Source organism: Populus euphratica, unplaced genomic scaffold, assembly GCF_000495115.2.
Source record: "Populus euphratica unplaced genomic scaffold, PopEup_1.0 scaffold117.1, whole genome shotgun sequence".
In the NCBI taxonomy this organism is placed as follows: domain Eukaryota; kingdom Viridiplantae; phylum Streptophyta; class Magnoliopsida; order Malpighiales; family Salicaceae; genus Populus; species Populus euphratica.
The window spans coordinates 70,648-80,958 of NW_011500008.1; the positions used below are offsets into that span (position 1 = coordinate 70,648).

General features: G+C 26.3%; 1 protein-coding gene across 1 annotated transcript; it reads right to left on the reverse strand.

Moving 5' to 3' along the window:
• Positions 1–8,853: 8,853 nt before the first annotated feature.
• LOC105141272 (uncharacterized) lies at positions 8,854–10,099 on the reverse strand. The gene is made up of 3 exons (XM_011048453.1): positions 9,932–10,099; positions 9,284–9,346; positions 8,854–9,197 (listed from the first exon to the last, which is right to left on the reverse strand). The coding sequence occupies exons 1-3, from the start codon at positions 10,001–10,003 to the stop codon at positions 9,000–9,002; spliced, it is 333 nt and encodes a 110-aa protein (XP_011046755.1). The 5' UTR covers positions 10,004–10,099; the 3' UTR covers positions 8,854–8,999.
• Between the last annotated feature and the right edge of the window lie 212 nt (positions 10,100–10,311).

Below are 10,311 nucleotides of genomic sequence, written 5' to 3' on the forward strand. Positions count from 1 at the left end.
TCTAACAAGTTTGGCTAAAACTCCACATCCATTTATGATTATGCATTTTTTATAAAGGGTCAATCCAAAGTCAACTTTGAATAGATCATATTGATGAAAGTGAAATTGTTACCTTGATGGATGATAATAGCATGATGACCCATGCTAATTTGAAAACACATGGAACTATTCATCAAATTATTTATTACAATACACGTGAGTAGAATGGGTTTGTTGAATATACAATTTAATGCTTGTTAAAAGGTTGTTTATGATTTATTAGTAAAAGTTTATATAATTAGGTTTCCAAAACACATAGACAGAATGCAAATAGTAAATTTAGAATTTTTCATTAGTTTTAATGATTATGTTAGAAAAATTTAGAGTTGTTTAAGGTTTATATGAAAATTCCTTAAAAATTAGATATTTCTTTTGGCTTTGAATAATTAGTTCAATGTTGAGTTGTTGCAAATCACAAATCGTCTAAATATTTGATCTTTATCGGTAACTCACATGAATTACAAATGAGAAATCTCCTAATCTTTTTTATGAGAGAGAGATTGCTAAACATTAAAGTGCTAGCTTTTTTATTTTATGTTTTAGGTGTTCTTGTATTGTACTATACTTATTCTCTTAGAAAATAAAAAGCATGACATTTTATTTACAGGAAAACCTAAAAACCCTATAAATAACAAATTATTAATTTGCTTCTTAAATAAAATTACATATATTATTTTAGGCTAATTTTATAAATTTATTCAATAAAATCCATACTTGATTGTTTTAAGTCTAAAATTGTAATATCTTGTATTAATTAGATTCTAGTCTTTAATTTCTAAAATTTATTTACAATCAAATCACACTTGATAAATTATCTCATTTTAATTTTTGACCAATGGTTCTTATGTTTATGACCCATTAGATTCCGTAATAAGTTGGCCTAATTAAAATAAAATTAAATAAATCAAATAATTTAATTTATTATTAATTTAACATTTGATTGACTTATATTTAAAAATAAAGTATAATGTCTAACAACCAGTTATGATCCTCCAAATATTAAGAAATTCATAAATGGTTTGACTTAACCTTTTAATGACCAATTTCTTATTGTAATTATTATCCCTCACAAAAAAATGTTATGATATAAACATTATAACATATAGTATGTTTGCTATGTTAAATCATTTTAGTTCTTAACATTATAATCATTGATTATTTGAAAAAGATTTTGAAACTCTTTTCAAAACTCATTCTATTTTGGCCAAAGATTTCAAAATCAATATTATTTGAGAACATATAAAACATTTTTTCTCATCTACATAGGATGATGAATTCTCTATAGATTACTCAAACACCTTCATATAATTTATGTTATACCTAATATATGTCTGTTTGTTACTCTTGATTGGGACAACGTGTGATTATGATTAAAACATTACACTCCTTATTTATGATAACTATCATAAGAGTCTTTCCATAAATATAAATGATCTCTCTATATGAAATTCTCTTACAGGTTAATTCAATGTATATATGACTTGACAAACGCTTACATATTAGTTCCATGTATCTATCATATCTTAGTTAATAAAAGCACATGCTTACTTTTATAAAGAAAAAAAACATAATATGCATTGGTCTTAACAACTCTAATTAATGTTCAATCTTAATAGAACATTTACGAGAAACATTTATGAATAATTCTTTGATGCAATAAGAATCTCATGATTATAACAACTTTATAATTTCATTTGTAAAGAGTTTTTGTCCCATGAATTTTATTTTTACTTTAGATTCATTAATTAAATATTGGATCAATTAATTAAATATAAATGAATATTAAAGAAAAAAAGCCTTTATTAATAATAAATATATTTTACATGAATAAAACTAGTGCTACGTGTAACTAATTGAATGACTTACTAACAATCTCCTACTTGCACTAAAGCCAATAATTCATGTATCTAATAACACATCCTTCTATATGGTAGAATAATGCTTTAGTAAGAGGATCTGAAAGATTATTTTTAGTAGATACTCTATCTTTATTTTTTTTTTCTCTATGAATTCTCTAATCAAATGGAATCACCTACATGCATGTTTGGATTTTTGATGAGACCTTGGTTTGTTTGCTTGTGTAATATCTCTATTATTATCCCAATACATGACTCTTGGATCAACAATGTTAGGAATTACATCTAGTTTAATGTTAAACTTCTTGATCCAAACAACCTTTTTTGCTTTTTTAGACATAAAGATGTATTCAACTTTAGTTGTGGTCTTTTATTTTAAACTCTTTCAACTCATAACACCATTATTTAGAGTAAAAAAAAAATCCTGATTAAGATTTGTTATCATCAATATCTAATTGAAAACTAGTATTTGAAAAACCATGAACTTCTAGTTCATGTCTCGAATAGACTAGAAAGACACAATTCTTCTCAAGTGTTTAAGCATACTTTTAACTATCTTCTAGTCTAATCTGGATTAGATTGATATTTATTTGTTATGCTCAAAGCATAAGATATATCTAGTCTTATGCATAACATTACATATGTAATGGATCTTATAACCAAAGCATAAGGAATCATTTCCATCCTATCTCTTTCAATTTATGTTTTAGGTCACGTATCTTTGAAGAGATATATTCCTTGCAAAATAGATAAATATCCTCTCTTAAACTCTTCCATGCTAAAATGACATCTTGTCTACGTACGTAGATTAGGATAATCCAAACAACCTTCTAGATCTATAATTATATATCTTTATTTTTAATATATAAGATGTTTTTTCCATACTTTTCATGAAGAAATTCTAAGACAACCATATCTTTACTGATTGGTGTAAATGAATGTTGTTTCTTATCAATAATATGTCATATATATATAATATTAAAATAACAACTCTATTCTTACTAATATTTTTTATAAACATAAGGTTCACCTGTATTTTTAATTAAATCAAATTATTTGATTATCTCATAAAAATAGATATTCTAGCTTTATAAAACTTGCTTAAGTCTATAAATAGATTTTTTTAGTTTGGATACTTTATTAGTAAATTTCAAAACCTTCAGGTTGTATCATATACATATTTTTATCAATATTTTCTTTCATGAATATATTTTTGACATCTATTTCCCAAATTTTATAATCATGGTATACAATTATAGGTAGCAAAATCTTTATGGATTTTAACATAGCTATCAGTGAAAAGGTTCATCAATTGTCTTTGTCTATAACGTTAGGCAATTAGTCTAATTTTATATATATCTATACATTGTCATTCATATTAGTGTTAATATTAAAGACCCATTTACATTCAATGAGTTTTATTCTTTTAGTTGGATCAATCAAAGTCCATACCTAGTTAGAGTACATAAAATCCATTTAAGATTTCATAACTTTAAGCTATTTCTTTGAATTAATATTAGATATTGCTTCTATATAGTTGATAAATTTATCAAGTATGCGCTATTTGCTACCATCAGCTATGATGAAAATTTGATATCTCAATAGAGTATAACGTGTTTGACCATATCTAAAAAGTTCTTGTGTTTCTTGAGTTTCAGGCTGAACATCAAATGTTTTAGCCTCCAGCCTTTATTTCATTTAGATGTCTATTTATGGTTCTTGAACTTCATTAAGTTCTATTTTCCTCCTGTTACTCATTTCAAGAACAAATTCTTTCTTTATAAAGGCAACATAGTCCGAGACAAACATCTTTTGCTTAACAAAATAATATAAATAATTTAACATATTATTTTGGATATCCCATAAAATTATAATTATCAAAATTAACTCTTAACTTTTCAAATATTATATTCTTCATATAAGCATTACATACCCAAATATTTAAGTATGATAGGTTTGGTCTCTTACAATTTCATATCTCATAAAGAGTCTTATCGATAGATTTTAATGAATACCTATTTAAAAAATAAGCAGATGTTTTCAGGGCATGACTTTAGAAAGAAGATGGAAGGTCTATATAGCTCATTATAGACCTACTGTATCAAATAAGATACAATTTCTCATTTAAAAAACTCCATTAAGTTGTGGTATTCAAGAAGTGTCCATTATGAGAGAAATCTTTGCAGTTTTGTATCTTATTCAAGATTAAACATATAATTTTAGGTATCTTATTCAAGAAGTGTCCATTGTGTTTTACGATACAAAAATTTTTATACCCATTTTATTCAAGAACTTCATCGATAAATTATATGTATTAAACCTAAAATTTTTTTAGACCTTTCACTCTTTTCAATAAAATGTGTTTTGATTATCTTAATAAATAAACAAGTTTTACAAGTTTTATATGATTCATAATTAAAAAAAAGAGGATCAAATATCCTTTTTAAGTAACTTAGTGATTCTTGATTTATTGTTATGACCTAGTCTACAATGCTATAAATAATATGGATATTAATTATCTAATATATTCTTTTTATATTTTATATTGAACATGGACATTTCAAATCATGTATAAACAAACCATTTGTATAACATTAGATCTATAAAAACACATTATTATTATTATATAAAAACAACATTTTTTCTCAATAATAAATTTAAATCCATTTAGAAATAGATATTATATTTTTAAAAAATATTAAAATATAATAATAATTATAAGTTCTAATATCAGCTTATTTGGTAAAGTCAATGTAACAACCTTTGTTTCATTTCCAATTTATAAGTCTACTTTTCCTTTATTCAACCATAAACACAAATAAAGCATAAACTTTAATAGGGTTTTTAGCCTTCATGGTTGTAAGATAATCTTTGCAGTTTCTCCTATAATTGCTTTCCTTGCTATATTGATAATAAATACCTTTATCATTCTTGATGCCCCTATTAAGCTTCTTTTTTTTTCAAAAAAAAAAAGATAGAACGTTTATTCATATTATTCTTCTTCATAGACATTTTAGAAGTTTTAATTAGAAAAACATGGTCTTTTTTCCTTCTTAAAATTTTCTTCAACAATTTTAAACATATTAAGTAATTCCAGTAATGTATTATCCAATTTATTCATATGATAGTTTATAATGAATTGTAAAAAGTCTTGAGGTAATGACTGTAAGACCAAGTCAACACTTAACTCATGATTTATGATAAAACCCAATTGGCTTAATTTTTTAATATAGATCATTTTCAAAACATAAGTGTTCATTGAAAAATTATCTATCATCTTGTAACAAAACAATTCCTTAATTGTCTCCTACCTCTCAACAAAACAATTCCTTAGATGTCTCCTTCTTCTCAATTATACTACAACATCAAATAACTTTTTGAGATATATAATCATAGTATAAACATCTATATTCTCATGTTACCTTTGAAATTCAAGTGTCATGCTAGCTAACATCACATATATAGCTTGCTCATCATCATCAATATGACGTTGATATATATTCCTAACTTTTTCATTAACAACCTTGTTAGTGACAAGAGGAATTGGATTGTAAAGAAAATATAACCTTCTTTCTTTCTTGAAAACAATTCTCACAATACGGTATCAATCTAAGAAGTTTGGTCCAATTAATTTGTTAGTTTTAAGTATGTTGTGTAAGGATATAATACTACTCATTTTGATCTATAAACCTATTAATGTAAAGATATCAAGTATTAGTTTCATGCATATATATTTAAATCCAAATTCAAATAAGGTTTTAAATCTTAACTTGGTCTCCCACTATTTTCTTGCAAATTAATAGCCATCATTATCAATTCAGGAAGTCTCATTTAGATATTCTAGTTGGCTAGGATTTCATTTAATTCATTACTTTAAGTAACTCAACAAATCAAAATAAATTAAATTAGATAGATAATATAACTTATCAATCACATCTTTACGTGACTCTTAAATTAATTAGGTAACAACTCGTTGTCTAAACATATCATATATGTTTCGCCTAACTATTGCGTCTAGTTTTATATCATCATAAGTAACTCATCCAAATTAAATAAGTTAGTTAAGTATTGGTTGTCTAAAATCTAAAAATAAAAAAGGGGCACCTAAATTGGATCGAATCTTTTGTTAGGCTATTATTCTTTTATTAGACATGGAGTAAGACATCAACTTCTCAATAAGTTTTTTGTAAGATCCAATTTTATAGAATTAAACATATTCAATTAACTATAATCTTGAGCAGCTCAACAAGTTATCCATGAATATAACTCTAGTTCTATGTATATAAAATCAGAAAACAAAAAATCATGTTCTCAGCATATACTTAATATACTAATAAGAGATTTATTATTAATTTTAATCAAGTCTCATTTCATGGCATAATTGATATATCATACATAATATTTTTATATTAATATATATTTCTAGTATGTCATTCTAATTCGATAATTATAGATATATCTAAACTAATTGCCTCGAGCCATCGAAGGGAATCTGGTGGTCAAAATATAGGTAGATGCTACAAATCTTCACAAGTCCTTTGCGAATAGCATGATTATATCATTCACCGCCATTCTTTTTCATCTTGGATTACAAAATAATTTTCCTATCTAAATCCCTACATTTATAAATCACATAAAATTTATATAAATAATTAAGAAACCTTGAGTTATACTAGGGAGAATTAGATTAGAAATTATTTTTACAATCCCATAAGAAAAATAGAGAAAAGACAGGACATACAAATCCTATTTAATATTACAATCATTCAACTATAAAAACATAATTAAATTGATCTTTAATGTCCATAACCATCCATCATGCATAATAACACATTAATATGTATAAATAAATATATTGCATGTTTCAAATCTAATCATTGGCTTTATGTGCAATTTTTAAAATAAAAATTTCTAATACTTATAAATATTAAATCAAATCCAATTTAATAATTTTCCAAACCTAATAAATTTTATTTAATACAAATTTTTTCATTGAGAATTTTTTTTCAAAATTTAATAAGAAAATTAATCATATTAAAATTCTTATTAATATCCTAAACTATTTTAGGATAAATTATATAAAAATATTTTAGCTTAAAAACTCTCTTCACTTTGGAAAATTTTTTTTCTAAACATTATTTAATTGGACATTTTAATTAAATCCTAATCATATAAGGATATAACCAAACTAAAAAAAAAATTGAATTAAACATTTTAATTAAACCATAATCCTATTAGAAAAATTAATTTTATAATTAATTTAATTTAGGAATTTGTTTTCAATATAAAATCATTAATTTATATATGAAGGGCTAAAATTATAATTTCAACTTCAAATATACCTAGATATAATTAGATATAAGTTGCATGGGTAGAATTATAATTCTAAACCTTAAAAAAACCCTAAAATAGATTGTCAAGGCAAAATCATAAATTTAACCCCTTCTTCTTCTTCTTCTTCTTCTTCTTCTTCTTCTTCTTCTTCTTCTTCTTCTTCTTCTTCTTCTTCTTCTTCTTCTTCTTCTTCTTCTTCTTCTTCTTCTTCTTCTTCTTCTTCTTCTTCTTCTTCTTCTTCTTCTTCTTCTTCTTCTTCTTCTTCTTCTTCTTCTTCTTCTTCTTCTTCTTCTTCTTCTTCTTCTTCTTCTTCTTCTTCTTCTTCTTCTTCTTCTTCTTCTTCTTCTTCTTCTTCTTCTTCTTCTTCTTCTTCTTCTTCTTCTTCTTGCTACAACAACCTGTGGGTACACGACCTCTCGCCAACGACAGCATAGGAAGCAATGGCCAAGGTTGTTGTTGAACCAAGCAACACAAGGCACCCTATTCCCGTTGATCATAACTGCATAAGTGCAAAGCAACAACCTTGCGTTGTGCAGCCCTTTTAAAGGTTGCTAGCGTGCCACTAGACGCTATGCCTGGCAGAGCAGCAACCTTTGTCGTTGCCTTGCCAGCTAGCGGCGAGGTGGTCCGTGCATACAATACAGGTTAGTCGCACCATGTGAATTTAAGTCTTTTTTTTTAAATTATTTTAACTTAATTAAAAATTTTATAATCAGTATTATTTGTAAATAAATAAAATATTTTTTAATTTATGTAAAATGATGAATTATCTATTAATTACTTATATATCTTTATATAGTTTATACTATATTTAATATATGTTCATTTGTTACCCTTAATTAGAACAACATATACTGAAGATCACAATATAATATTCTGTGTAAGATAACTTATTAATTTTAAATTTAAAGATCATTTATATAATTATAATAAGAGTTTTTCTATAAATATAGATGATTTCTTCATATAAAATTCTCTTACGAGTTAAGTCATTGTATATGTTATTTGACTAATACTTGTATATTAATTTCAAATATTTCTTATATCTCAATTTATAAGAGTAGTTAATTTATTTTTTAGAAGAAAAAATATAATTTGTTACTAGTCTTAATAATTCAAATTTATATGCAATTTTAATAGAATATTGACCAGAAATTATTAGAAATAATGTTTTGATTAAAAAAAATCTTATAATAATTTTATAATTTTATTTGCAAATAATTTTTATCCCATAAATTTTATTTTTACTTTAAATTTATTAATTAAATATTAGATTTATTAATAAAATATAAGTGAATATTAAAAATAAATAAAGTTTTTATTAATAATAAATATATTTTACATAAATAAAATTAATAATACTCATAACCAATTGATTGGCTATATTATACATTCACTGACATTTACGTTGAGAGACTGACTTCTAAATTATTTTTGTATTACGTGCAGAGATTGAATGCTTAACCCTTAAAATAATTACAATCATAAAATTTCATTAAAACCTACCTCTAGCTCCATGAAAAAGAAAATATTCGCTAGTCCATAGATTTATATTACAACCCAAGGTTGAACGAAGCAAGGCCACATAACTGGAATCCGAGAAGTATGCTAGCCGTTAATCATGAAGCTAAACCTCGAGGCTAATTTAATTTTTAGGAGGTAAGTTTCAAATCAGAAGTCTTTAACAGTACAATTGTTCCCAATCATCTTAAAAATAAATGACTAATTATATATTCTCTAAGAAAAAATAAATAAAACAAGACTAAACCATCAAAATGGGGCTGAAAGCGGCTCCTTAAGATTCAATTGATCAGGGGATTCTATGTCTTTAGGGATGCATGTGCATTGGCAAGGTCTGTCAATAATCTCAGCAGTCTTCTCCTTGCACTCAGCAACCTTGTGACCATGTCGATCTCCATTTCCCTCAATCTGACTCGTCTCCTTGATTGAAACAACCGGTCTCAGCCCCTGCAAAGACAAGCTACAAGCAGCAAATTATGTTCAATTTTCATGCAAAATGCAGGTTTTTTTAGAGATTGGATGTGGAAAATTACATTTATGAATACATCGGACGCTTCTTCTGGTTCCATCTTCTGAGCTACATCCGCAGCCACTTCCTGGAAGAAAGAAACGTTAATGGCTTTTAGTAAATCAAAAGCTTTCGGTGTTTTGGTCACATCTTTTCTAACGAAAGTATTAGAAACAATACTTGTTATTTGCTAATTAATGTGCTATATATATATATATATTATGGAAAAACAAAACATAGCGGAACTTGTTCAAGATAAGAAGAGAATGTATCCCAAATTTGATTAGCTTTTAAATCACAAGTGATAATATATAATGCCACTCTATTGTTATGACAACACTCCATTACCTAGTGATTAATTTGCTACTATCAATCATTTCTCTCGAACTACTCACTGAAATGAACATTATGATTAAGCTATTTTCCTCCATTTTAAAGGGACTTTTTGATAAATCATACAATTTGATTAAAGCTCCAAAGAGAAACCTGTTGCAGAGGAGATTGAAAAGAAGACCAGTCAAATTATATCATACTCACTCAGCATCCTAGATAAAAAGCCAAGGCAAGATCAACTAACACATTTTAAGCAGAGACTTGAGCTGCTAAATTAGCAATTCTTGCAAGACCTAACTAAATTAAAAGAGATAGTAAATGAGGAGGAGATGTCACCTACCCTGGCATGGCTGAGTTGTCCTTCACGTAAGGTCCTAGGCTCCATCTCAATAGAGCAACAAATGTTAGCCATAGAAAACCCACAAGCCAAAACCTTCGATGCATAAAAGTCGGGTTGTATCCCATCACCTCCGAGGCTCCGATTCTTATCATTTGCTTTACGCACATACTTGCATCTATATATATAGATAAGATATTTTGATTATACTCACGGATTCTTGTAGCTTGATTGACCAGAAATTGAGGTTATAACTCAAAGAGCATTATCTTAATCATTCAAATCCCGTGCCATAATTGTAAAGTACATGTATTCACGGGGTGCTCGCTCTCTTCCATTCCCACATGAGTGGATCGATTTTCATCTTATGATTACAGCTCTAA

What these genes read in the sequence shown, in the direction of transcription:
- LOC105141272 (XM_011048453.1), bottom strand. Translation starts at nt 10,003, where the DNA reads ATGGCTAACATTTGTTGCTCTATTGAGATGGAGCCTAGGACCTTACGT. An exon ending in GACAACTCAGCCATGCCAGG is followed by an intron (nt 9,347 to 9,931) that starts GTAGGTGACATC and finishes TCTTTCTTCCAG; the next exon opens with GAAGTGGCTGCGGATGTAGC. An exon ending in CGTCCGATGTATTCATAAAT is followed by an intron (nt 9,198 to 9,283) that starts GTAATTTTCCAC and finishes TTGTCTTTGCAG; the next exon opens with GGGCTGAGACCGGTTGTTTC.